At 38.6% G+C, this 23,401-nt stretch overlaps 1 protein-coding gene across 2 annotated transcripts; it reads left to right on the top strand.

Annotated features, from left to right (window-relative positions):
* Positions 1-271: 271 nt before the first annotated feature.
* SARAF (store-operated calcium entry associated regulatory factor) lies at positions 272-21,709 on the top strand. 2 transcript variants are annotated; one of them, XM_030312272.2, is made up of 6 exons: positions 272-560; positions 10,489-10,667; positions 12,861-13,278; positions 15,156-15,285; positions 15,919-16,073; positions 18,536-21,709. In XM_030312272.2, the coding sequence occupies exons 1-6, from the start codon at positions 458-460 to the stop codon at positions 18,559-18,561; spliced, it is 1,011 nt and encodes a 336-aa protein (XP_030168132.1). In that variant the 5' UTR covers positions 272-457; the 3' UTR covers positions 18,562-21,709. The 2 variants fall into 2 exon arrangements, with proteins under 2 accessions (XP_030168132.1, XP_030168133.1); XM_030312273.2 differs by having other exon boundaries at positions 316-560; positions 15,979-16,073.
* Positions 21,710-23,401: the final 1,692 nt, after the last annotated feature.

Below are 23,401 nucleotides of genomic sequence, written 5' to 3'. Positions count from 1 at the left end.
CACTTCCCTCAGGGAGCTTATGAAGGTTTCGGAAATGCATAACCTAACTACACTTCTAAGATTTCGCGTTGGTTTCAATCTCTCTAACCACTGCACTTTCGCGCGGAACCATTCTGAGCCGCAGATCAAACGCAACAGGGAGGGGCCCAAATTTCGGTTCCGCCCACAATATCCGGCGCCCCGCCCAGGCCCCGCCTCCCGGATGGTCCGTCCTTCCCTTGGCCCCGCCCCCAGCCACTTTAAGCTTTAGGGGCGGGGCCCGCGGCGTCCACTCGTGTTCCAACGCGCGACGCAGTGGCAGTGACGTAACACTTGCGCACGGACCTTCGCTGCGGCTCTGCAGACCTTCTCTTCGCCGCCGTCGGAGGTGCTGGGTGTTGTCGCGTAGCGGCAAGTTCCGCAATCAGGGTTCCGGCCCGCGAGCGCCTGGCAGCCGTCCGCTTTTTTCACCGGAGCCATGGCCGCAGCCGGCGGGCCAGAAGCTACTGGACGCTCTCTCCTTCTCAGCCTCCTCTTGCTTCTGCTGATCACTGGCCCTGCCCTCGCCTGGAACGACCCTGGTGAGTGCTGTCGTCACCCGCCCCTTTCTGTTGAATTCACCTAGCGTTCAGAGGCCCAGCGGGCGACCATTTCCGTTCGCCGCCGTTTGGGCCATTCTATTCTAATTTCTCATTTCCATCTTCTTTCCTAGTCGTCTGCGTCCTACCTGGCCTCTTTGCTTTTCCCAGAAGTCCTGTGGGACTGATGGGGACAGTTGGGGAGTGGGCGGGGCGGAACGACTCTATATTTAAAGATCTCCTTTCTCCCTTTCCTGGACTCCCAGAATTTGTCTACCTTCTCCTTCCTCGGACAACAGCCCTCATCTCTAAGACTTAACTGGAAAGCTCGATACTCACTTGCTCATTTTGCTTTGTTGTTACGACTGTCTGATGTAATCTTCGCTGCCTGTTGTCATGGCTGCCTGTTGCTGTGGCTGACAGTTGTTACAGCACCGGCAGTCTGTGAGTCACACTTAGTGGACAGGGATGTAAACCTTGCAGGTAGGTTAGCAGAATCACAGACATGTGAGCGGAACTCATGCTTCTTAATCTGACCACTACAGTGAAGTTTATTTTGTTACGTCAGCTTTTCCCATTGTTTTTCACCGAACACTAGAATTTAAAAAACATTATTTTTTGTGTGTCATGGTATATGATAAATACTTTCTGAGAAAGGACTTTTTTTTTTTAAATTACTATGTTATTAGAATTTTCTGAAGAATTTTTGTGGGATAAGTAATATTCCGGGTAATTTATACATAAACATACAGATTTCCATTTAATGATGCATGCTGTTAAATTGTAATTATGTAAGAAATAATTTTTAAACAGTTGAAACATCATTTTTGGTTTGGGGAATGAAGATGTTACAGCATTAAAAGTTTCAATATTGCATTTGTGACTTAGGCGATAGGAAATGCCTATGTTTCTTAAGCAACAGATTTATTTTTGTAATTTCCTATTTGATTCCTAAATGCTACAATGAGAGAGAAGGTGCTTGACTTTGAGTGTGGATGTTTGAATGTGGATGTTTTATTAGTAATAAAAGCCATGTTAGGTTTAAATGTCCATGTAATTTCCTTATGTATTTCTGGAAAGTTGTATATAAAGATCACACTTTGGTCAGAATTATAATTTAAAAACTGGATTGAAACATTAGTTGAACTTCAGTTCTTAAGTAAAAAAAAGTTTACAGATGAAGAATCCGGGGAATTAAAAAAAAAAAAAAAGGGACCAAATTTGAATTAATGGTGAACTGCTTCTTGGAAATCTTAGTCTACCTATTCTATACACTATTGTTCTGGAACAAAAAGCACCAAAATATTTTGCAGAGTAAACACAATTGATATTTATAAATTCTATTTTACCTTAAGTTTACTTTGAGGAATTGTTTTATGAAAGTATTTTATTGGGTTAAGTTTTATCAAGCCCTTTAGTAAAGCAATAATCACTCCCTCATTTTGTGTGTGTGTGTGTATATCTATATCTATATATCTATATATCTATATATCTATATATCTATATCTATATCTATATATCTATATATTTGGCTTTGGATGCACTTACTTTGTCTTTAGCTAACATAGAGCAGTAATTTGTCTGGAAAAAATTGTATACCCATTCTAAAGAGATTACCTAAGACTTTTCAAAATTCTTTATGGAATTATTTTATATTTAAGTCCCTTTTCTAGGCATTGGGAATATAGCAGTTAACAAAACTGAGTGTCTTGACCCCAAGGAGTTTACATGTATTGAGGAGAAATAGACAGTAAACAGACTGGTAAGTAGCTTGTCATATGGTGAAAAGTGGTATGGACAATGATAACACAGGATAAGGAAGATAGGGTGTGCAGGTAGAAGTGGAATTTTTTTTTTTTTAAATTTTTTTTTCAACGTTTATTTATTTTTGGGACAGAGAGACAGAGCATGAACGGGGGAGGGGCAGAGAGAGAGGGAGACACAGAATCGGAAACAGGCTCCAGGCTCTGAGCCGTCAGCCCAGAGCCCGACGCGGGGCTCGAACTCACGGACCGCAAGATCGTGACCTGGCTGAAGTCGGACGCTTAACCGACTGCGCCACCCAGGCGCCCCTAGAAGTGGAATTTTTAAAATATGCATTGGTCAGGGAAGAAGCCACTGTTAAGGTGACATTTGATCAGAAACCTGAAGGGAGTGGAGGCATAAATGACCTGCTGTGAATTGTATTTTAAAGGCTCATTCTGTTCACTCTGTGGAGAACAGACTGTAGGAGGTCCAGGGAAGCTGGGAGGCCAGTGAAGAGGCTGCTGGTACAGTGAGTTCCAAGAGTAGTGATGGTTTGGCCAGAGGAGAGGCAGTGGAGTTGGTGAGACTGGTTGGATTCTCACCTATTTAGAAGGTGGAGCTGAGATGATATTCTGATGGATTAGATGTAGGGGTGAGAGAAGGCAAGGTTTTTGCCTGAGTGGCTAGGAGTGTGGAGTTACTATTTCCTGAGATGTGGAAGATTGTGAGAGAAGCATGTTTGGGGGACTTTGGTTTTGTTCATCTTAAATTTGAGACCTGTAAGTGGATTTTGATGTGAGTCTGGACTTCAGGGAACTCCCTGTGACCGTTGACTGATACAACTAGTGGAGGATGGGTATTAGCTTTTTGTACTTGGACCTTGTCCCAGTTCGGTGTGGTATAAGAAAATACCATGACTGGGTTGCTTAAACAACAAGCATTTATTTCTTGTTTTCTGGAGGCTGGAAAGTCGAAGATCAGGGTGCCAGCATGTTTGGTGTTTGGTTTCTTGGTTTGCAGATGGCTGTTTTGTTGTTATGGCAGAGAAAGAGAGGGCTGTGGTCTTTTTCTCTTCTTATAAGGGTCTAATCCTATCATGAGGGACTTCATCCTCAAGCCCTCATCTGAAACTAATCACTTCCCAAAGGCCCTGCCTTCAATATTGTGACATTGGGATTAGGGCTTCAACATAGGAATTTTTAGGGCCACAAAACCTAGTGAGCTTTAGGATGTCTAGGGAAGAAAGATGCTGTAGGGTTATGGTAATGATACCCCATGTGTATATAGCTCCTTAAACATCTCAAAAATATTTATTGTACCCGATCATCTGTTATGTGTCAGGTACTCTGCCGGATAATGATAGTAAATCATATCTAAGCTTCGCCGTCTATTTTAAGGTTGATAAATCTAAGATTCATGACCAATTTTAAAGTTGATATTCTTAATTTTACAAGTGAGGAAATTTCTGTACAGATAAATTAAGTGACTTGGCCAAAGTCATATAGCAAGTTGGTGATGGGAATTTAGTTTGGTGTTCTTTGCTTATCTCAACCCTGCTACAATAATTTCAAGTTATTGTTATTCCTGTTATTTATTTTATTTTATTTTTTTCTGTTATTTAGTTTATCTTGTGACTTTTTTTTTTTTTAATTTTTTTTCAACGTTTATTTATTTTTGGGACAGAGAGAGACAGAGCATGAACGGGGGAGGGGCAGAGAGAGAGGGAGACACAGAATCGGAAACAGGCTCCAGGCTCTGAGCCATCAGCCCAGAGCCCGACGCGGGGCTCGAACTCACGGACCACGAGATCGTGACCTGGCTGAAGTCGGACGCTTAACCGACTGCGCCACCCAGGCGCCCCTATCTTGTGACTTTTTAAAATTTTTAAAATTTTTTTATTTTAGAGACAGCACATGTGCCGGTAGGGGAGAAGGGCAGAGGGAAAGAGAGAGAATCTCAAGCAGGCTCCATGCTCAGCAAAGAGCCTGACGCAGGGCTTGATCCCACTACCCTGGGATCATGACCTGGGTGGAAATCAAGAGTCTGATGCTCAACCGATTGGGTCACCCAGGTGCCCCACCGTATGACTTTTTAAACCATTCAATAATTTCATTGTTATAGTTTTAATGTATGAGGTAATAGTTTGGGGTTAATATAGCACATAGGATATTTTATTTTAATATAATTCTTGGAAATTTTAGGTCTTTAGTCCATATGGAATTAAGTTTTTATACAGCTGTAGGTGGAGTTTCTTCTAGCTGCATAGTTATGTTGGTGTCATTTATTAAGGAAGGCCCCCCCTTTTTTTTTACTAAATTAAAAAGCCCACTTTATCTTATATTGAATTCCCATGTATATCTAGATTTATTTCTAAAAAAAAATTTTTTAATGTTTATTCATTTTTGAGGGAGACAGAGCGCGAGTGGAGGAGGGGCAGAGAGAGGCTGAGACACAGATCCGAAGCAGGCTCCAGGCTCTGAGCTGTCAGCATAGAGCCCAATGCGGGGCTCTAACTCACCAACCATGAGATCATGACCTGAGCTGAAGTCGGGCACTTAACTGACTGAGTCACCCAGGCACCCCTGTCTGGATTAATTTCTAGACTTTCTTTTGTTTTGTAGTTCCCTTGCCTGTTTCTGTTCCAATTCCATACTATCTTTTTTTTTTTTTTTGAGAGAGAGAGCGAGCACACATGCACGTGGTGGAGGGGCAGAAGGGGAGAGAGAGAATCTTAAGCAGGCTCCACACCCAGTGTGGAGCCTCAGGCAAAGCTCGATAGCACCACCCTGAAGAGTCTGAAGACTGAGCCACCCAGGTACCCCTTCATACTATCTTTTAAAAAAAAAAATTTTTTTTTAATGTTTATTTATTTTTGAGAGAGATAGAGAGAGAGGGACAGAGCACAAGCAGGGGAGGGGCAGAGAGAGAGACACAGAAACTGAACCAGGCTCCAGGCTCTGAGCTGTCAGCACAGAGCCTGACGCAGGACCCGAACTCATGAACTGTGACATCATGACCTAAGCTGAAGTTGGACGCTTAACCGACTGAGCCACCCAGACGCCCCCATACTCTCTTTTATTGTATTATTATTATTTTTAATAATATTATAAATTTAATATAAGTATATTATTAATACATAATTTATATAAATATATTAAATATAATATAATAGAATATATATTTTTTAATAATATAATATTAATAATATAATATTAAATTAGAATAAAATATAATTTAATTAATATTAATATAATATAATATATTAAATCAATATTTTTGATATTTATTCCATTAGTATATTTAATATTAACCTGAACATTACAGTAACTCTTATTATAATCTTTCTCTATCTTCCTTAATCTACACATATTACTTAATTTATTTATTATTCATTTAATAATATCTTAATTTCTCCCTCTCTTCCCTTCCACCCCTCTCCCTCTCTTCTCTCCTACTCCCTCTCTTTTCTTCCTCCATACCTCAACACCTATCTCTTAATATAGAATCTAGGGGCGCCTGGGTGGCAGTCGGTTGAGCGTCCGACTTCAGCCAGGTCATGATCTCGCGGTCCGTGAGTTCGAGCCCCGCGTCGGGCTCTGGGCGGATGGCTCGGAGCCTGCAGCCTGTTTCCGATTCTGTCTCCCTCTCTCTCTGCCCCTCCCCCGTTCATGCTCTGTCTCTCTCTGTCCCAAAAATAAATAAAAAAAGTTAAAAAAAAAAATAGAAATATAAATATATAAATTTAATATAAATATATTATATAATATATAAATATATAAATTTATTAAATAATATAATGTTAATACTATAAGATTAAATACTATAAATATAAATATAAATTTAATAGAAATATATTAAATATAAATATATTAAATTAATATATAAATTAATATAAATAACTTTATTATATGTTATTATTTTATATTATATTATTTTATATACTTTTAAATGTTTGTTTATTTATTTATTTATTTATTTTTGAAAGAGAGAGAGGACACAAGCAGAGGAGGGGCAGAGAGAGATAGGGAGACACAGAATCTGAAGCAGCCTCCAGGCTCTGTGCTGTCCGTACAGGACCCGATACAGGGCTCGAACTCATGAACTGAGAGATCATGACCTGAGTTGAAGTCGGATGCTTAACCGACTTAGCCATCCAGGCACCCCTATAGTAATTTTACAGTAAGTTTATTATCTGGTAAAGCAATTCTTTTTTAAACATTTTTTGGCTATTTATAGATGTTAGTTTTTCATAGGACCTTTAACATATTTTCTTCTCCAGTTCCAAAAATCCCAATTGGGTTCCTGGTTGGAAGTGTATTAGGTCTTATTATATATGCATTTGAAAAAATATATAGATCACATATTGATCCTAAATTTATTTCCAGATATTTTATGTATGTATGTAGCTTGGCACTAATTTCAGATAGGCTTCTCATTTTCTGTTTTTTTATTTAAAAAATATATTTTTTTAATGTTTTTTTGAGAGAGGGAGAGACAGTGTGAGTGGGGGAGAGGCAGAGGAGAGAGGGAGACACAGAACTGAAGCAGGCTCCAGGCTCTGAGCTGTCAGCACAGAGCCAGATGTGGGGCTCGAACCCACAAACCGTGAGATCATGACCTGAGCTGAAGTTGGACACTTAACTGACTGAGCCACCCAGGCACTCCTAGGCTTCCCATTTTCATTTCTAATTGAGTATTATACTTAAAGAAAAACCTGTTGACTTTTGGTAATTGATAAAATATCTAGCTGTTTATCAAATTCTCTTATTACAACATGATTGTCTTTTGGGAAGTTTTCTTGGATTTTGTAGGTCCAGAAACTCTAAATAAAATGTTACTTGTTTTCCTGTGTGTACCAAGTGCGATAGACACTATTGGACGATTAATCAGAAGCTGTTGTCTACCTTCTCCTTGTCTACCTCCATGTAAATACTAGAAAAGCCAAATACTTATTTTACTAGAATTACTTGATACTAAGTCATTCTAGTCCGACCTTTGGAGGAATTCTGGGAAGGATCTATCTATTTATTTATATCTATCTCTATGTCTTTTAGTTTTTTAATGTTTTATTTATTTTTGAGAGAGAGAGAGAGAGAGAGAGACAGACAGACAGACAGACAGAGCATGAGCCAAGGAGGGGCAGAGAGATTGGGAAACACAGAATCCAAAACAGGCTCCAGGCTCTGAGCTGTCAGCACAGAGCCTGAAGAGGCCCGAACTACAAACTGGGTGGTCATGACCTGAGCTGAATGAAGTTGGACCCTTAACCAACTGAGCCACCCAGGCACCCCTGGGAAAGATATTTTAAATTTTGATGGCAAGTTAATCAATCTTTGTATATTCCTTGTTTCCTTTCAATTCCATATTTAAGGTTGAAATATTTCCATGTAATTTTAGGCATCATGACAGGCCACCACTAATTCTTCAATATACTCTTCCCCTTTTTAAAAAAGGAACTTTTCCCCACAAGGTAAAAATAACATTACCCCTGGCAAAATTAATCTTAAATTTTTAATGTCAACTAATTATCTATTCCATATTCAGATATCACATTTGTGCCCAAAATGTCTAAACTAGTTGGTTCAAACCAAGACCCAATCCAGGTCTGTGCATCACATTTGATTGTATTCTTCTTTAAGTCTTTTTAAATGTAGAAATCCTTTTTTTTATGCTGCTGCTTTGGTGAAGGGCTTGGGCCTATTGTCCTTTAGAATATCCTACCTTCTAGATTCTGTTTTTTCGTGGCATTGTTTTAGCTTACTTTTTTTCTTCCTTGTATTTCTTGTAGACTGAATGTTAATTCCTAAGGATTGATAAAATTCATGTTAAATACTTTCAGGGATTACATCATAGTAGATTCTTTAATATCAATTTGTTCTACCATTATTGATGCTAAGATTACTAGTGGATTAAAAGTGGCGTTATTTCTCCCTTGTGAAGTTATATTTTTCCAGAAAGCACTCTAGCACCATACCAATATCTGGCCTTTTAATGATTTTAAAACCAATAAATCCTTGTCTGAATCTGTTTCTTTAGGGGTTATAAAATGATGTTTTTTTTTTCTAATTCTGTCATTTCATCTGCATTTATTAGCTGTCATTCTTCAATAAGGTTGAGATTTCCATTATCACCTGAGGCTATTTCAGATTACAGTTCCTGGTGGAAAGTCAGAATAGAAATTTAATTTTTAATCTTTAATTACCAATTTTCAGGGGAAAGGAGGTAGGTAGAAACTTTTAGTGATAAATGAGTTTTTTGCATTCTTTTTGAGCATTATTATGGACTTTGGATTTTCATAGATTGAATATAACTTGATCAATTGCAGTCTTTATCTTGCTGGTCAGTCTTTTGCTTTTGGTGTCTTAATGATCATAAACATACTCTGTTGTGCTTTTGTACAGTATTTTTTTGTTGTATGTTTTATGGTGTAAGTTTTTAGCCATTGTTGGTTAACTTTTGTCCATGGTGTCCAATGATTAATTTTTCTAATCATGTGCCAATACTATACTGTTTATATTACTATAGATTTAATAATATATTTCAGTATATATAGTTTAAATTTCCTTTCTTGTTACTGGTTTTCAGCTGTCTTTTCATATTGATTTTATATGTTAATATGTATTTTATGTTATTATATTTCTTTTTTTTTAAAGTTTATCTATTTTGAGACAGAGCACATGCATGCATGCACTAGTGGGGAGGGGTGCAGAGAGAGAGAGTGAGAGAGAGAGAGAGAGATCCCAAGCAGACTCCGTGCTGTCAGCACGGAGCCTGACTCAGGGCTGTGTCCCACTAACTGTGAGATAATGACCTGGGCAGAAATCAAAGAGTTGCACACCCAACCGACTGAGCTACCCAGGCGCCACTATGTCATTGTATTTCTAATTTTATTGCATTTTGGTGAGAGAGTGTGGCTGATAAATCTCAGCTTAGTCGCATTTATTAAGTTCTTTTTTTGGTAAATAAGTATAAATAAGATCTGTATCTGCTGATATGAGGGAATGTCCATGATGTCTGGTTAAGTGGAAAAACCATGTGAAGAATAATGTGGGCTGTATGTTTCAGTTTTTATAAAAATAAACTAACAAAAATCAAAACAACTCCTGTATCTGTGTCTGGGTAAGCAAGAAAAAAGTACTTACTAGGTTGTTAATCAGTTAAGAGAAAGAAAGAATTCTTCATGATCCTTTCTAAGCACATTTCCTTTCCTGGAGGTAGTTACTTTCCTGATTTTTGAATGATTACTTTTTTTTACTCCAGTTTTTCTACTCATGTATGTGGTAAAACCCTAAAAGTTTATGAAAAACTGACTAGCTCATTTCTTAGCGGTGTAAAAAAAAGGTCTCTGGCTTCAGGTTTCCTGAGATTTTAAGCGCCCTTCTGGAGAAATCACTGGGGAAAATCATGGGAAACATAGGACTCACTATAATTAAGGTATCTGTCGAAGACTGTAGTGGTCCGATATTGAACATTGGGCAGAAATATGGTCAGAAGGAGTAGGTTGTTCTCGGTCTTTTACTTCTAAGTTTCCCATGGTCTGTCTGTTGCACTCAGGAATAGGTTAAAGCCAGAATGCTTCTGTGGGGTGACATGAGTGTCCTCAACTGAGCCCAGTTAGCAGGACATGGTGGGGAAGAGGAGGAACTTGATTAGCTTGAGGTCAAGACAGACCAAATACAGATAAAAACCAAAGCCAGGTCCACCTGGACATTGTTTCCTTAGGTTTAAAAGAGATGGTATGATAGCAGCAGGGAATTTTCCTGGCAGCCCTCCTGTCTGGCTTTTGAGCAGTACTCTTCCAGTGTGGACTTGCTGCCCTCTGCCTGGCCATGGTTGTCATATTGCTGTCTTCATTCCTCGTTCTCCTTGGGATTTCCTTTGTCCCTTTGTATGCCATTACTTTTTCTTTAGTCCTCTGGGTTTTATGTCTTTCTCTTTGTTTTATTTTTTTCTCTTGGTGGTGAATATCTTTCATTGTCTTACTGAGAATTGATACCTACAAGGTATATATTTTGAAACTTTACAGATGTCTGAAAATTCCACCCTCTTGCTTGAGTGACAATCTAGAATTCTATACCCACGTACTTTCGAAAGTATTTCCTATGACATGAATTTTATTAGGATGACCCTTTCTATGTTTGACAGGATATTTACTACCTGTTCATCTGTATTCTTCCTGTTTCAGACAGAATATTATTGCGGGATGTAAAAGCTCTTACCCTCTACCATGACCGCTATACCACTTCCCGTAGGCTGGATCCGATCCCACAGTTGAAATGTGTTGGAGGCACAGCTGGATGTGATTCTTATACCCCAAAAGTCATACAATGTCAGAACAAAGGTTGGGATGGTTATGATGTACAGGTAATATTTATTATGTTGATGGAAGTCTAGTTGGAATTTTTAGTCAAGTATTTATTGGGATATTATTCAGTATTTTGGGGAAGTTCATGTAAAAAATCTCAAGTTAAATATATAAATATAAATCAGTTATTTTCTGGAAGAACATCCTCCAAAGAAAACTGATTTTAAAGCCTGGAAATATTCATTGTAATTTTCATCCATAAATTTCTTCTAAGACATTAGTAAATGTCCAAAACTTTATACACTTGGGGTGGGGACAGAGAATCTCTGCTGGTTGTCATTTTACTGTCATTCCTCAAAAAATACCAACCTACTTTTGAGAAATGACGTTAATATGATCAGGAATTGTAGACGATTAGGAATGTAAAATGGTGCAGATGCTTTAGAAAACTGCCAGGCACTCAAAAGGTTAAACATAGAGTTACCAAATGCCCCAATCATTCTACTTCTAGGTATATACTCAAAAGAATTAAAAACATGTATCCACACAAAAATGTGTACATAAATGTTTGTAGCAGTATTATTCATAATAGCCCAAAAGTAGAAATATCCTAAATGTCTGTCATTGATGAGTGAATAAACAAAATGTGGTATAGCCATTCAATAGAATATTCCTAAGCCATAAAAAAGAATAAAGTACAGATACATGCTACAATATACGTGAAAACTTGATGCTAGGTGAAAGAAGCCAGTTACATATTGTCTGATCAGACATTCATATGAAATGTCCAGGATAGGGAAATCCATAAAGACAGATTGGTAGTTGCCCAGGGCTGGAAAATTTGGGAGGAAATAAGGAGTGACTGCTAATGAATATGAGATTTCTTTTTGCAGTGTTGAAAATATGCTAAAATTGATTGTGGCGATGGTTGCACAACTACAAATGTACTAAAAACCATCAAAATGGGTGAATGTATAGTATATGAGTTGTATCTCAATAAAGGTGTTATAAAAAATAAAACAGCTTATCTGAAATTTGAGAGAGGAAGATAATTTGGCCAAAAACTTACAGAAAGGCAGAAAAACAAATCAGATCTATTTTAGTTTGTGTCTCTTTAAATGTTGTTAAAAGAAGCATATTACCTAATTAGCTCAATATATAATTACGGAATTTAAACTAAATTTAGACTTTTTTTTTAAGGTGGAAATATTTAAGGCTAGTGTGAACTCTTTTTGCATTTTTCTAAATATCTTAAAATTTAAGAGATGCGTTGCCTGACTGCCTCAGGTGGCAGAGCATGTGATTCTTGATCTTGGGGTTCTGAACACAGGCTGGGCATAGAGATTGCTTAAAAAAGATGTTTAAAAAATTTTTTTTAATGTTTATTTATTTTTGAGAGAGAAAGAGAGAGATAGAGTGCAAGCTGGGGAGGGGCAGAGAGAGAGAGGGAGATGCAGAATCTGAAGCAGGCTCCAGGCTCCGAGCTGTCAGCACAGAGCCCGATGCGGGGCTCGAACTCATGATCTGCAAGATCATGACCTGAGCCGGAGTCAGACGCTTAAGTGACTGAGCCATCCAAGCTCCCCTGTGTAGAAAGTTTTTTTCGCAAGGTTATGTACTATTTCTGATGCTATACGTAGTTACCAGATATTCGTGGATGATGCTGATTTTTGAGCCCTAACCTTTAAAGAACCTCTATTTTTATTTTTTATTTTTAAAGTTTTTATTTATTTATTTTGAGGGGGAGAGAGAGGGAATGAGCAGGGAAGGGGCAGAGAGAGAGAGAATCCCAAACAGGCTCTGCATGGGTCTCTGCACAGGATTTGAACCCACAAACTGCAAGATATGACCTGAGCTGGAATCCAAGAGTTGGGTGCTCAACTGACTAAGCCACCCAGGTGCCCCAAGAACCTCTATTTTTAAAGTAAACATCTTGAACTACAGTAGCAAAAGTTGACATTTAAAATTTTGCTTAACGTTGATAAATTGTGGTATACTTAATATGTACAAAAGAATTCCTCATGTGTATATGTAAGGAATAAGGAATAGTAATAAAATGTACACTCAGATACCTCCTACCTAGCTTTAAACCCTGTAGGTTGCCTTCTCCCCAACACCGAAGTACTCATTGTTCTGAATTTTGTTTATCATTCCCCAACTTCATTTTGCCTTATTGAGACAACTGTATAACCCAAATAGTATTTATTAAACAAAATTTGATTCTCATAATCTATTTCTGTTTTTCTTCGCAGTGGGAATGTAAGACTGATTTAGATATTGCGTATAAATTTGGAAAAACTGTAGTGAGCTGTGAAGGCTATGAATCCTCTGAAGACCAATATGTACTAAGAGGTTCCTGTGGCTTGGAGTATAATTTAGATTACACAGAACTTGGCCTGAAGAAACTGAGAGAGTCTGGAAAAAACTATGGCTTTCACTCTTTCTCTGATTATTATAACAAGCTGTATTCCTCAGATTCCTGTGGCATCAGTGGATTGATTACCGTCATAGTACTACTTGCTATTGCTTTTGGAGTTTATAAATTGTTCCTTAGTGATGGTCAAGATTCTCCTCCCCCATATTCTGAGTATCCTCCGTATTCCCATCGTTACCAGAGATTCACCAACTCTGCAGGACCCCCTCCCGCAGGCTTTAAGTCTGACTTCACAGGTATGTTTCCCTAGGTAATGGCAATAAGTAGGGTAGATGTGAGGTAGTGAATCTCGTGCTGGTTTCTGAAATAGAAACATAGTGGCATTGGGAGACCAAAGCCGATTTGTGTTCTCATATTTTACTTTTTCAACTTCTTTTACCTATTTTTCTGCGTAAAGATAATTGCAACCACTATTTTAAGGTGGCATGGTTAAATTATAAATCATCTTAATCAGAAGAACTTGATCAGATTTGGCAATAAGCATTTACCTTGAACTCCATCTCATACCATACACAAAAATCTATTCATTAAATATAGATCTCAGTATAAAAGGTAAAACATAGGTTTCCAGAAAACATGAAAATATTTGTCACGACCATGGGATGGGCAAAAATGTCTTTGGAATACAAAAAGTTCCAGCCAGAAAGACAAGATGGATAAATTCGACTTTATTTAAATTGAGAACATTTAGCCATCAAAAGACAACATTAACAGAGTGAAAAGGCAAGCCACAGGCCGGGAGAAAATATTTGTAAAACATTATTTCCAACAAAGGGTGTGTATCTAGAATATGTAAAGAACTCTCCCACAAGTCTCAGGAAAGGCAGACAATCCAATTTTTAAAATGGACAAGAGAGTTGAATAGCCATTTTATAATAAAAGAAGATATCCAGATGTATAGTAACAATATGAAAAGGTGCCTAGCATCATTAGTCTTCAAGAAAATGCAAATTAAAACCACATTGAGTTCATTATTAACCACCGTGTAACCACCATAAGAGCTAACATTAAAAAGGCACAGTATCAAGTAATGGCAACTGCAACTTGATGGTAGGAGTTAAAATAGAAAACACTTTGGAAAACTGTCACTGTCTAAAATCAAACATTCACCTCCCCTGTGACCCAGCAGCTACATTCCTTTATACATACCTAAGGGAAATGCATGCATTTGTACAAAAAAAGATACGCACGGAATATTTGTAACAGTTTTATTCACAATAGCCAAAAACTGGAAAAAGAATATCCATAAACATAAGAATGGGACAAATTGTGGTTATTTTCACACAATGGAATACTGTAGATTGGTTTTAAAAAACAAAAACAAAAACAAAACCAGATGTGTGCAATAGTGGGGGTTGCCTCTCACAGACATAATGATGTGCCAGACACAGACGAGTACCTAGTAAATGATTACATTTAGAAGTTCAGGAATGGGTAAGACCAAAGTATAGTGAGAGAAGTCAGGGTAATACTATCTCTGATGTGGGTGGGTATCTATGGGGAATTGTCATGAGGGAGCCTTTTGGGGTGCTAGAGATGTTTTGTTGATGTGGGTTGTGGTTACATGCATGGGTACATATGTACAAATTTCTTATGCTATACAAGTGAGATTAGCACACTTTCCTCTATGTTATACATCAATTTAAAAAAAACTTCCTCTGAGCAGAGGATGCTTTTTTGGTTTAAGACCTGACTTCCCAATCAATACAAATTATCTTTGCTGCCTCCACTTGGATTCCTGCATCAGGCACCCAAGTACAGCTATCACATGAAGCTTTCATAGATGTTCATAATGCAGAAAGGAAGGACCTCCGACAAGTGGGGTCGTCTTGCAGTAGCTGATCCTGAGCAGGGCAAGTATGACTTTTCAGAAAGGGACCCTCCTCCCTTCTAAGATACATCCCTTTGTTCCACGTCTATGGGAAAGGCACTCCTTAGTTATAAATCGGTATTTTATGAATATACTTTTTGAATACAACTTGTTTATGAGTTGAGGGCTGAGTATTAGCAATAAACAGTACAGGTGAAGTAATTGAAATGTCATGTTATTTTTGGTGTTGTAGGTCATGTTTTGTTTACGTGAGGGTATATAATAAATCATCTTTATTTCTAGGACCACCTGGTGCAACTTCTGGTTTTGGCAGTGCTTTCACAGGACAACAAGGATATGACAATTCAGGACCTGGGTTCTGGACTGGCTTGGGAACTGGAGGAATACTAGGATATTTGTTTGGCAGCAATCGGTAGGCTTTGCATTGATCTCACTTGCTCTTGAATTCCACTTTTCTTTGGAAGCTTCTTTGTTTTACTTGCAGTTGGAGCGGATTTGGTTTTGTTGAGGAAAATAAATAATGGTGACATTACCGTATTAAGTCAGAGTCTCTGCTATATGGGCTTTCATCAATACTGTATATGCTACTTTCTTTCATTGTGTCTTCTTCCAATGTCATCCTTATAGATACTATGAGATAGGAAAAAGACTGTTTACTTAACATCTGAGAAAATGAGAAGATAGGAAAGAACATCGCGCTTGAGGAACAGTTTAGCAGTCAGGTTTGGTAGGGAATGATAGAAGCAAGGCTGGACAGGGCTTGGAGCCAGATTTTGGGATGTCTTCAGTATTACTGGTAGTTTAATTTTAGATTTTATCTGACTGTGAGTTCTGAAAGAGTCTCTTCTCCCTGTCACTCTCTGCCCCCCCCGCCCACCATGGCAATGACCATACAATATCAGAGAAACAAAATAGTATCTATTTCATGTTATACCAGAACACTGAGGAAAAACACTTGATAAAGATTTTTTTTCCGAGAGTTTAGCAACAGAATATTTAAAACTGGTCACAAGAAAATGCCTGACACGCTTTTATGTCTTCATAGAGCAGCCACACCCTTTTCTGACTCGTGGTATTACCCATCTCCTCCTCCTTCGTCCTCCAGCATGTGGAATAGCCGTGCCTACTCGCCACTTCGAGGAGCCTCGGGTAGCTATTCAGCATATGCAAGCTCAGAGACGAGAACCAGAACAGCATCAGGTGAGAGCGAAAACATGGAGCTTCGTATCTTGTGGCAGTAGAGTATAGAAGTAGTTTTGGAACTTAGGAAGATGATGAGCTGAGGGCACCTGGGGGGCTCACTCAGTTAAGTGTCCGACTCTTGATTTCAGCTCAGGTCCCGATCTCGTGGTTCGTGAATTCGAGCCCCGCATCGGGCTCTGCACTTATAGCACTGAGCCTGCTTGGGATTCCGTCTTTCCCTCTCTCTCTGCTCCCCACTGCTCCCTTCAAAAATAAATAAATAAGGGCACCCGGGTGGCTCAGTTGGTTAAGCAGTTAAGTGTCTGACTTCGCCTCAGGTCATGATCTCACAGTTCGTGGGTTCGAGCCCTGTGTGGGGCGGGCTCTGTGCTGACAGCTTGGAGCCTAGAGCTGGCTTCAGATTCTGTGTCTCCCTCTCTCACTCTGCCCTTTCCCCTGCCTGTGCTCTGTCTCTTTCTCTCAAAAATAAATAAACATGAAAAAAATTTAAAAATAAATAAATAAACTTAAAAAATACATTAAAAAAGATAACTGTGTATTAGTAATCATAGTTTTATTTGGCATACCCATCAGAAATATTAATAGCACAGTTAGCTGAGAGAGAATATAGTTTAGATTCATTCTTTCCTCTCACCTCTAAACATTCTTTAAAAATCAAGTAGGGATTTGGTTTAGACTCACTTCCAACATTAACCAACCAGGGCTTGACCTTCAACCTTCCTGAGCATTGGTTTCTACATGTGTTTAATTCTGTGACCTCTAGAGTTCTTCTTAAATTCTAAAATGAGATTTTCTATATACTGAATATTCAGCAAAATTCAATAAAAATGTATTAATTGAAGTATGGTGGTAATGTTTATTTCTATTGTTAAGAGGAAATTTTGTAAAAATCAAGGATACAATATAAAAAGTAAAAAAAAATAACTATTTGTTTTTAAACATCTAGCTAATTAGCAGAGAATGGGAGGTAATGGGTCATGAAGTAGATTGCTGTGGATTGGATTCATCTTCAGCAGGGGGAAGTTCTAGAAGAGAGATGAATTCTTGATATTGACAGAAAACTGCATTTAAATATGTTTTGAAGTGTAACAGTGAATTTCTCATAGTACTGGGGTGAATATAAATTGATACAATCACTTTGAAAAACCATGAGCATACTCTAGCCCCAGCAGTTTCACTCTCAGATGTATAGCAACAGAAATGCACACATTCATACACTGAAAGATAAGTATGAGAATGCTCATAGCATCTTTAATCCTTTTTTCTTTCTTTTTTCTTTTTTTTTGAGAAAGAGAGTGCGTATGTGTGTGCACATGCACTCAAGAAGGGGAAGATCAGAGAGAGAGGAAGAGAGAGAATCTTTAGCAGGTTCCATGCCTAGCATGGAGCTAGATCTCATGATTGTGAGATCATGACCTGAGCTGAAATCCAGAGTTGGATTTCATAACCAACTGAGCCACTCAGGCACCCTGCATATTTACTCCTAGTAGCCTCCAAGTGGAAGAAACCCACGTATCCAAGAGCAGTGAACTGGTTGAATAAATGGAGTTATGTCCATACGATGGAATGCTGTGTAACAGGGCGAGTGAATAAACAGCTGTATGCAATAATGTGGATAGCTCTTCCAAATATAAAAAGAAAAGAAAGAAGCCAGACACAAAGGACTGTATATAAATATGATTACAACATTCATATTTTATAAATATACATGTTTAAAAACAAGCAAAGCTAACCTATGGAGTTAGATGTTAAGGTGGTAGTTATTTTTGGGGAGAAAAAAGGGGAGGTAGTGATTGGGAGGATATATAAAAATATAGCTTACATAGGCCAAAACACAATAATAGAACACTCATTCTTATTGGAAACAAAAATTGTAAAAAAAACCCATAAATATCAACTAGAAGTGTATGGGACTTATATGAAGAAAATCATCAAACATTAAATAATCTTAAGGAAAACCTGAAAAAAAATGGACTTTCCAGGTGGGAACACTTGTCATCTGTAACCCGTTAGCGTGTGTGCGTGTACCTGTGTGTGGGGGTAATGAAGTTAACGTTTACTATTGAGAGCCTGAAACTTGCCCCCACATTATTTCTGTTTGTCGCCGGCGTGGTGATAGGTGGCAGGGCGTGGCTGGCTCCATAGGCTTCTCTGCTTTTTGGCTTAGGTTTTAAGTATTGCCCATACCACGTTGCCTCATATGCTCACGTTGCCTTAATCATGGAACACTTCTTTTGTTTCCCTACTACAAGTGATTTGCAGCAGCCTTGATGTCTGGATGACCAACTAGGAGGGCTGTTATGGGGGGCGAAGCATTGTCTGCATAGCCCTGCTCCCCACTCCCTCCCTCCCATCTCTCTTACTCATTTGTTAACAATAGATGTGTTACTGTTGTAATTTGATGAACAATGCCAGTGCAGTTTTGAAAATGAATATAAATTTTACTCTTCTCATTTTAGGATATGGTGGTACCAGAAGACGATAAGAAAGTAAAAAGTTGAAGTCAAACGTTGGATGCAAAATTTCTGACTTTTCATCAGTTTCTTAAAAAAAAAAAGTGCTACCTGCTAACAACTGGGGAAAGGAGAATATGCAAAAGTTCTGTAGTTTTTTTTGTCCTATATTGCTTTTTGTGTTCTGTTACTTGATATATGAGAAAATGCTTATGTAGAGAACTGTATGCTAGTGTAATATGCAATTGTGTTTTATGGTTTCTGAGAGTGATGATTACCATGGAAAGCTGAAAATGTATTTAATTTCTAAAACCTGTGATGCCATTAAGACTGAGGCTTTCTTGCCATTAGATCCTGCATACATAAAACGTCAATCTTAGGTGGTTTTAGTATATGCGTCATTACTTTATACAAACGATAATAATCTATTTGATATTTACTGTTTGGTGTTTGCTCTGATAACATTTAAACCAAGCTTTGGACCACCAATTATACTTATCTGTGTTCTGATCACTTTTGAGCTCAGGAGCTTTGAACCCTTCAGTGGTGGTGGGGTTCTAATAAGTGAGAATGGCCTTTTTTGGGAAAAGGTAGAAAATGAGTATCTAGAAAGTTGTTGTGAATGATGTTGTGCTGACAAAAGTGCTTGAAACCTCCATATTCATTCCTTAGGAAGTAAAGTTTAAATGTTTCAGCAAAGGTCTTTTAGTAGCAGAAGCATGCCGTTCTCTGTGAATCTCCAATATTGTAGCAGTCTGTTTCAGTCTTACATTAAAATGACAGGAAAAGTAAAAACAAAGGGTTTAATTCTTATTCTTTCTACCAGCCTTGACACAAATTGGTATTAACTTTTTTTTTTATCCTTCTTCCCAAAGGAAAAGAGGTCTCCCTAATTTCCCTTGGGAGTCTTGCCTTAGCTTCCAGTCACTTGGTGTTTTCAAAAAAGGAATTCAGACATGGTGTGGAAGGAGGCCTCTGCTAAAAAAATGACTTAAAAAAAAAAAGAAATCTCCAAGTCTCTCAACTCTCAAAGATTGCACCATTTGCCTCAGTTAAACTCTGCAACCCGAGAGTCCCATTTTTACCTCTTAGGAATCATTTAAAAACAAACCTGTGTTTATTCTTTAAAATGTGATTTAGGGGCCAGTTGAAAGAGTATTGTGAATAGAACTGCCCTCTCATCAGTAAAACTTGGTAGAAATCTTAATTTATGTCACACGAGAAACAGTTTTTATTTAAGTATATTGCGCTAAATCCTCACCCCATTTCCTCTCAGTAAAGGGAGATGGAATAAAAGAAAATCCAGCTTATTGCCTTTTTCCCCAGTTGCTAAGTGTTTTGGGTTTTAATTTACCTTTTGCTACAGGGGTCTATAATCTTGAATCCAGGTATGTTTTACTTGGAGAGCAAAGTAAAAAGAAAGTTGTTAATTTAAAACTGCTGTGGATTGTCCCAGTGATAGTGATCTGCATATTAAATTTCCTTTTTTTTTTAACAAAGTGATTTAAAAACAATTTTTTTAATGTTTATTTTTGAGAGAGAGACAGGATGCAAGCAGGGGAGGGGCAGAGAGAGAGGGAGACACAGAATCCGAAGCAGGCTCCAGGTTCTGAGCAATTCCCGTGAGATCGCGACCCAAGTTAAAGTTGGATGCTGATTGAGCCACCCAGGCGCCGTGATTTTTTTTTTTTTTTTAATTGAAATACAGTTGCCACACAATGTTATGTTAGTTTCAGGCCCAATTTCAATTTTTGGATACATTTTTCAGGTCATTGGAATTTTAAGAAAATGATGAGTGAATATAGAGTTGACTAAATTGGTGACTTTAGATTACTCTCAGCACGAGGGATGTTCTTTTTATTATTATTATTAAAAAAAAGTCCTTTTTAAGTTTATTTTGAGAGAGCAGAGGAGGGGCAGAGAGGGAGAGAGAATCTCAGGCAGGCTCGTGCTGTCAGCGCGGAGCCCGATGCAAGGTTGAACTCATGAACCGTGAGATCATGACCTGAGCTAAAATCAAGAGTCAGACACTTAACAAACTGAGCCACCCAGGCGCCCCACGAGGGGTGGTTTTCTTTGAGGCTCTTTCAAAGACTGCTTGGAGGGAAAGAGGGGAAAGAAACTGGGCATATAGGGCTCAAGATCCTCAGCCCCCAACCCCCACTAGGGTGCTTCTCCTTTATTGTTGTATGTTTACACATCTTTGTTATTTGTGGACAAGATTCTGAGGTATCGCCACCAAATCTAAGACAGAATAAAAGACAGTACAACTAACTGGGTCTCTTTAGTGTGTTGATGGCCCACAGTAGGGGATGGCACCAAGGGAAAGGTACTGAAGTTGGGAGCTTGGTGGACCTGCTTGGGTGGGCATGAAAAGGAGAAAGGAGAGGTGAAAGGGGGCTTTACAGTTTTCCTCACATGAGGGTTCAGCAGAACTTCAGATGTTAGGATAGGATTTCTGGTATTTTAACCAGTTAGGTGTGTTTCTGTAGTTTCATGAATGCTTCTCTCTGAAACTCCTGATCTTTTAGATTCTGACCCCTATCCTCCAAGACTGGGTTAAACTTATCTACTGTTCTTCCATAATACATTGTATATACACTTTTACCATTGATTTTAGTACATTTCGTTGTAATGATCTCAAGTGTAGATCTTTCTACTACTCTGAGCTCTTTAGGAAAGAGGGCCAAAAATTACTTCTTCCTGCCCCTTGCAGCTAGGGCATGGTCATGTGACTAAATTCTGTCAATATTTCTGTACTATGTTCCCTCCAGGTCTTTGGAGAGAATGGCACAAAGACCTCAGGACAATTAAGAGCCTATTCCCAGCAGTGATAGGGTAGTTCAAGATTTCATGGAGGTATTGGTGAGTGTCTGGTGCTACTTCCCAGGGACCCTATTAACTGGATGATTGCTGTGGTATGTCTTGGCTGGTTTGTGCGCTGCCTGGATGCCCATGTCTGAAAACCTGCCTCTTCCTAAGCCTGGTTTTCCAGCCTTCCCATGGGTTTTTTGAGCTATTTAATATAAATGCTAATAAGTTCCTTTTCTGCCCAATTTAGTAGAGTCATTTTCTGTTTGCTACTAAGGACCTTGTGTGTATGGTGAATCTCCTAAGATTCTTTAACTGTAAGCAACAGATACTGGCTAATTGTAATAAAACATTGTGGTTGACTCCCAACTCCTGTTCCTCCCTGTTGATTTGTTCTCTAAACCAGTGGTTCTTGAACTTGAAGAAGCATCAGAATCACTAGAGGGCTTTAAATACAGATTGCTTGGCCCTACCCTCAGAGTGTCTGATTTAGAAGGTGTGAAGATGAGTTTTATGTGTCACCTTGGCTAGGTTATAATTATCACTTATTCAAACACTATTCAAGGTGTTGCTGTGGGGATACTTTGTCGATGTGATTAACATGTACAATCAGTTGATTTTTAAGTAAAGGAGATTATCCTTGGGGATATGGGTGGGCCTGGTCCAATCTGTTGAAAGGCCTTGGGAGCAGAACTAAGATTTCCTGAAAGAAGAAGTTCTTCCTGTGGATAGCAGTTCAGCTCAAGAGGTAACATCCGCCCTTCCTGATGGCTTACTCTATGGACTTTGGACTTGCTTAACTAGCCCTAACAATCGTGTTAGCCAATTTCTTCTAATACATCTCTTCTATATACATCTGCTGCTGGTTCTGTTTCTCTGATTGAACCCAGAAGTGATTCTAAACAAACAGAACCTTGAGGATGAGTTTTGAAAATTGGTTCTGGGTTTTCTGGAATATGGTCTGTAATCTGATTAATTGAAAGACATTAATGACTGTTTCCAGTGTTCAAGAGGGTACTAGTAGTCCATGGAATGTTGTGGCAATGGAGACACACAAAGTACCACATTTTGGTAACACATAAAAAGCAAGATTCTGGATGACCATCCCTTAGGACATTTTAGTCTAACAAGGAGTGTAAGGGGACTGTCTGGTTGCTCCTAACTGAGCTGGACAAAGTAGAAAAAGAAAAAGATGAGCTCAGTGCTTCAAATTCCTAGCTGAAGCTTCACATTAATGACCTGAAAGCTTTCTTTTTGTATTTGCTCTGAAAGAAACCATTACGTCCTTAGCTACAGGGCTGAGATTTCTGAAAACCAAACCCAGAATCTTACCCTGCAAGTGGGTGAATTACAACACAAATGACTTCCCAACCTCAAGGAATGTCCGCTGTTACAGTGAGAGCATTGAGTGGGAAAGAATGGGAGGCTGAATAGTGGAATGGGGACGTATGGGAAGATCCCAGTAAAGTTGGGGCCATTGAACCCCTAAGGTCTGCTGTTTCTTTCTTACCAGCAGAAGTAGCTCTTCAACTCTTGTCTGAGAACATTAATCCTACTTTGTCTGAAACACCTGATATGGCCTCTCTAGAGTTGTTCCTTGCAAGGCATTACCGCTTCTCCTCAGGATTCCATCACCCTACTTTGCTTCTAGAACCCACAAGTAGACTCCTGTCCCAGCAGTTACCAAAGGGTAAAGTACAAAGTATAATCCATGAGGTGAATTACACGCCAAAAGAACTGCATAATTTTTCCAATCTATACAGATGGAAATCTGGGGTCTATGTGGGAATGGATCTTAAGCTTGTAAGATAATTGTAGATAAATATAAAGTTGAATCAGGCCAAATTTATTGATATGGGCCCACTACACAGATTCTGGATTTAGTATTTTAGTTCAAGGGATTTGAAAGGGCTCTAACAGCTTGGTTAGTTGGCTGAAACATGGACTCAAAAACGGCCCACACTAAAGTCAGACTGCCACAACTGCTTTGGTAGGTATATTGTAGAGGAAGGGATCTGAAGGCTTAATGGGATTGGAATGTTAGGGTAGATTTATATCATG

Source organism: Lynx canadensis, chromosome B1 (assembly GCF_007474595.2).
Source record: "Lynx canadensis isolate LIC74 chromosome B1, mLynCan4.pri.v2, whole genome shotgun sequence".
NCBI lineage: Eukaryota > Metazoa > Chordata > Mammalia > Carnivora > Felidae > Lynx > Lynx canadensis.
This window is presented reverse-complemented; position numbering and strand designations above follow the sequence as displayed.

Bases quoted from the DNA above. Each gene is read 5' to 3' on its own strand.
- SARAF (XM_030312272.2), top strand. From the start codon at position 458: ATGGCCGCAGCCGGCGGGCCAGAAGCTACTGGACGCTCTCTCCTTCTC. The intron at 13,279-15,155 runs GTATGTTTCCCT...CTTTATTTCTAG, and splicing joins CTTTAAGTCTGACTTCACAG to GACCACCTGGTGCAACTTCT. The intron at 16,074-18,535 runs GTGAGAGCGAAA...TTCTCATTTTAG, and splicing joins GAGAACCAGAACAGCATCAG to GATATGGTGGTACCAGAAGA.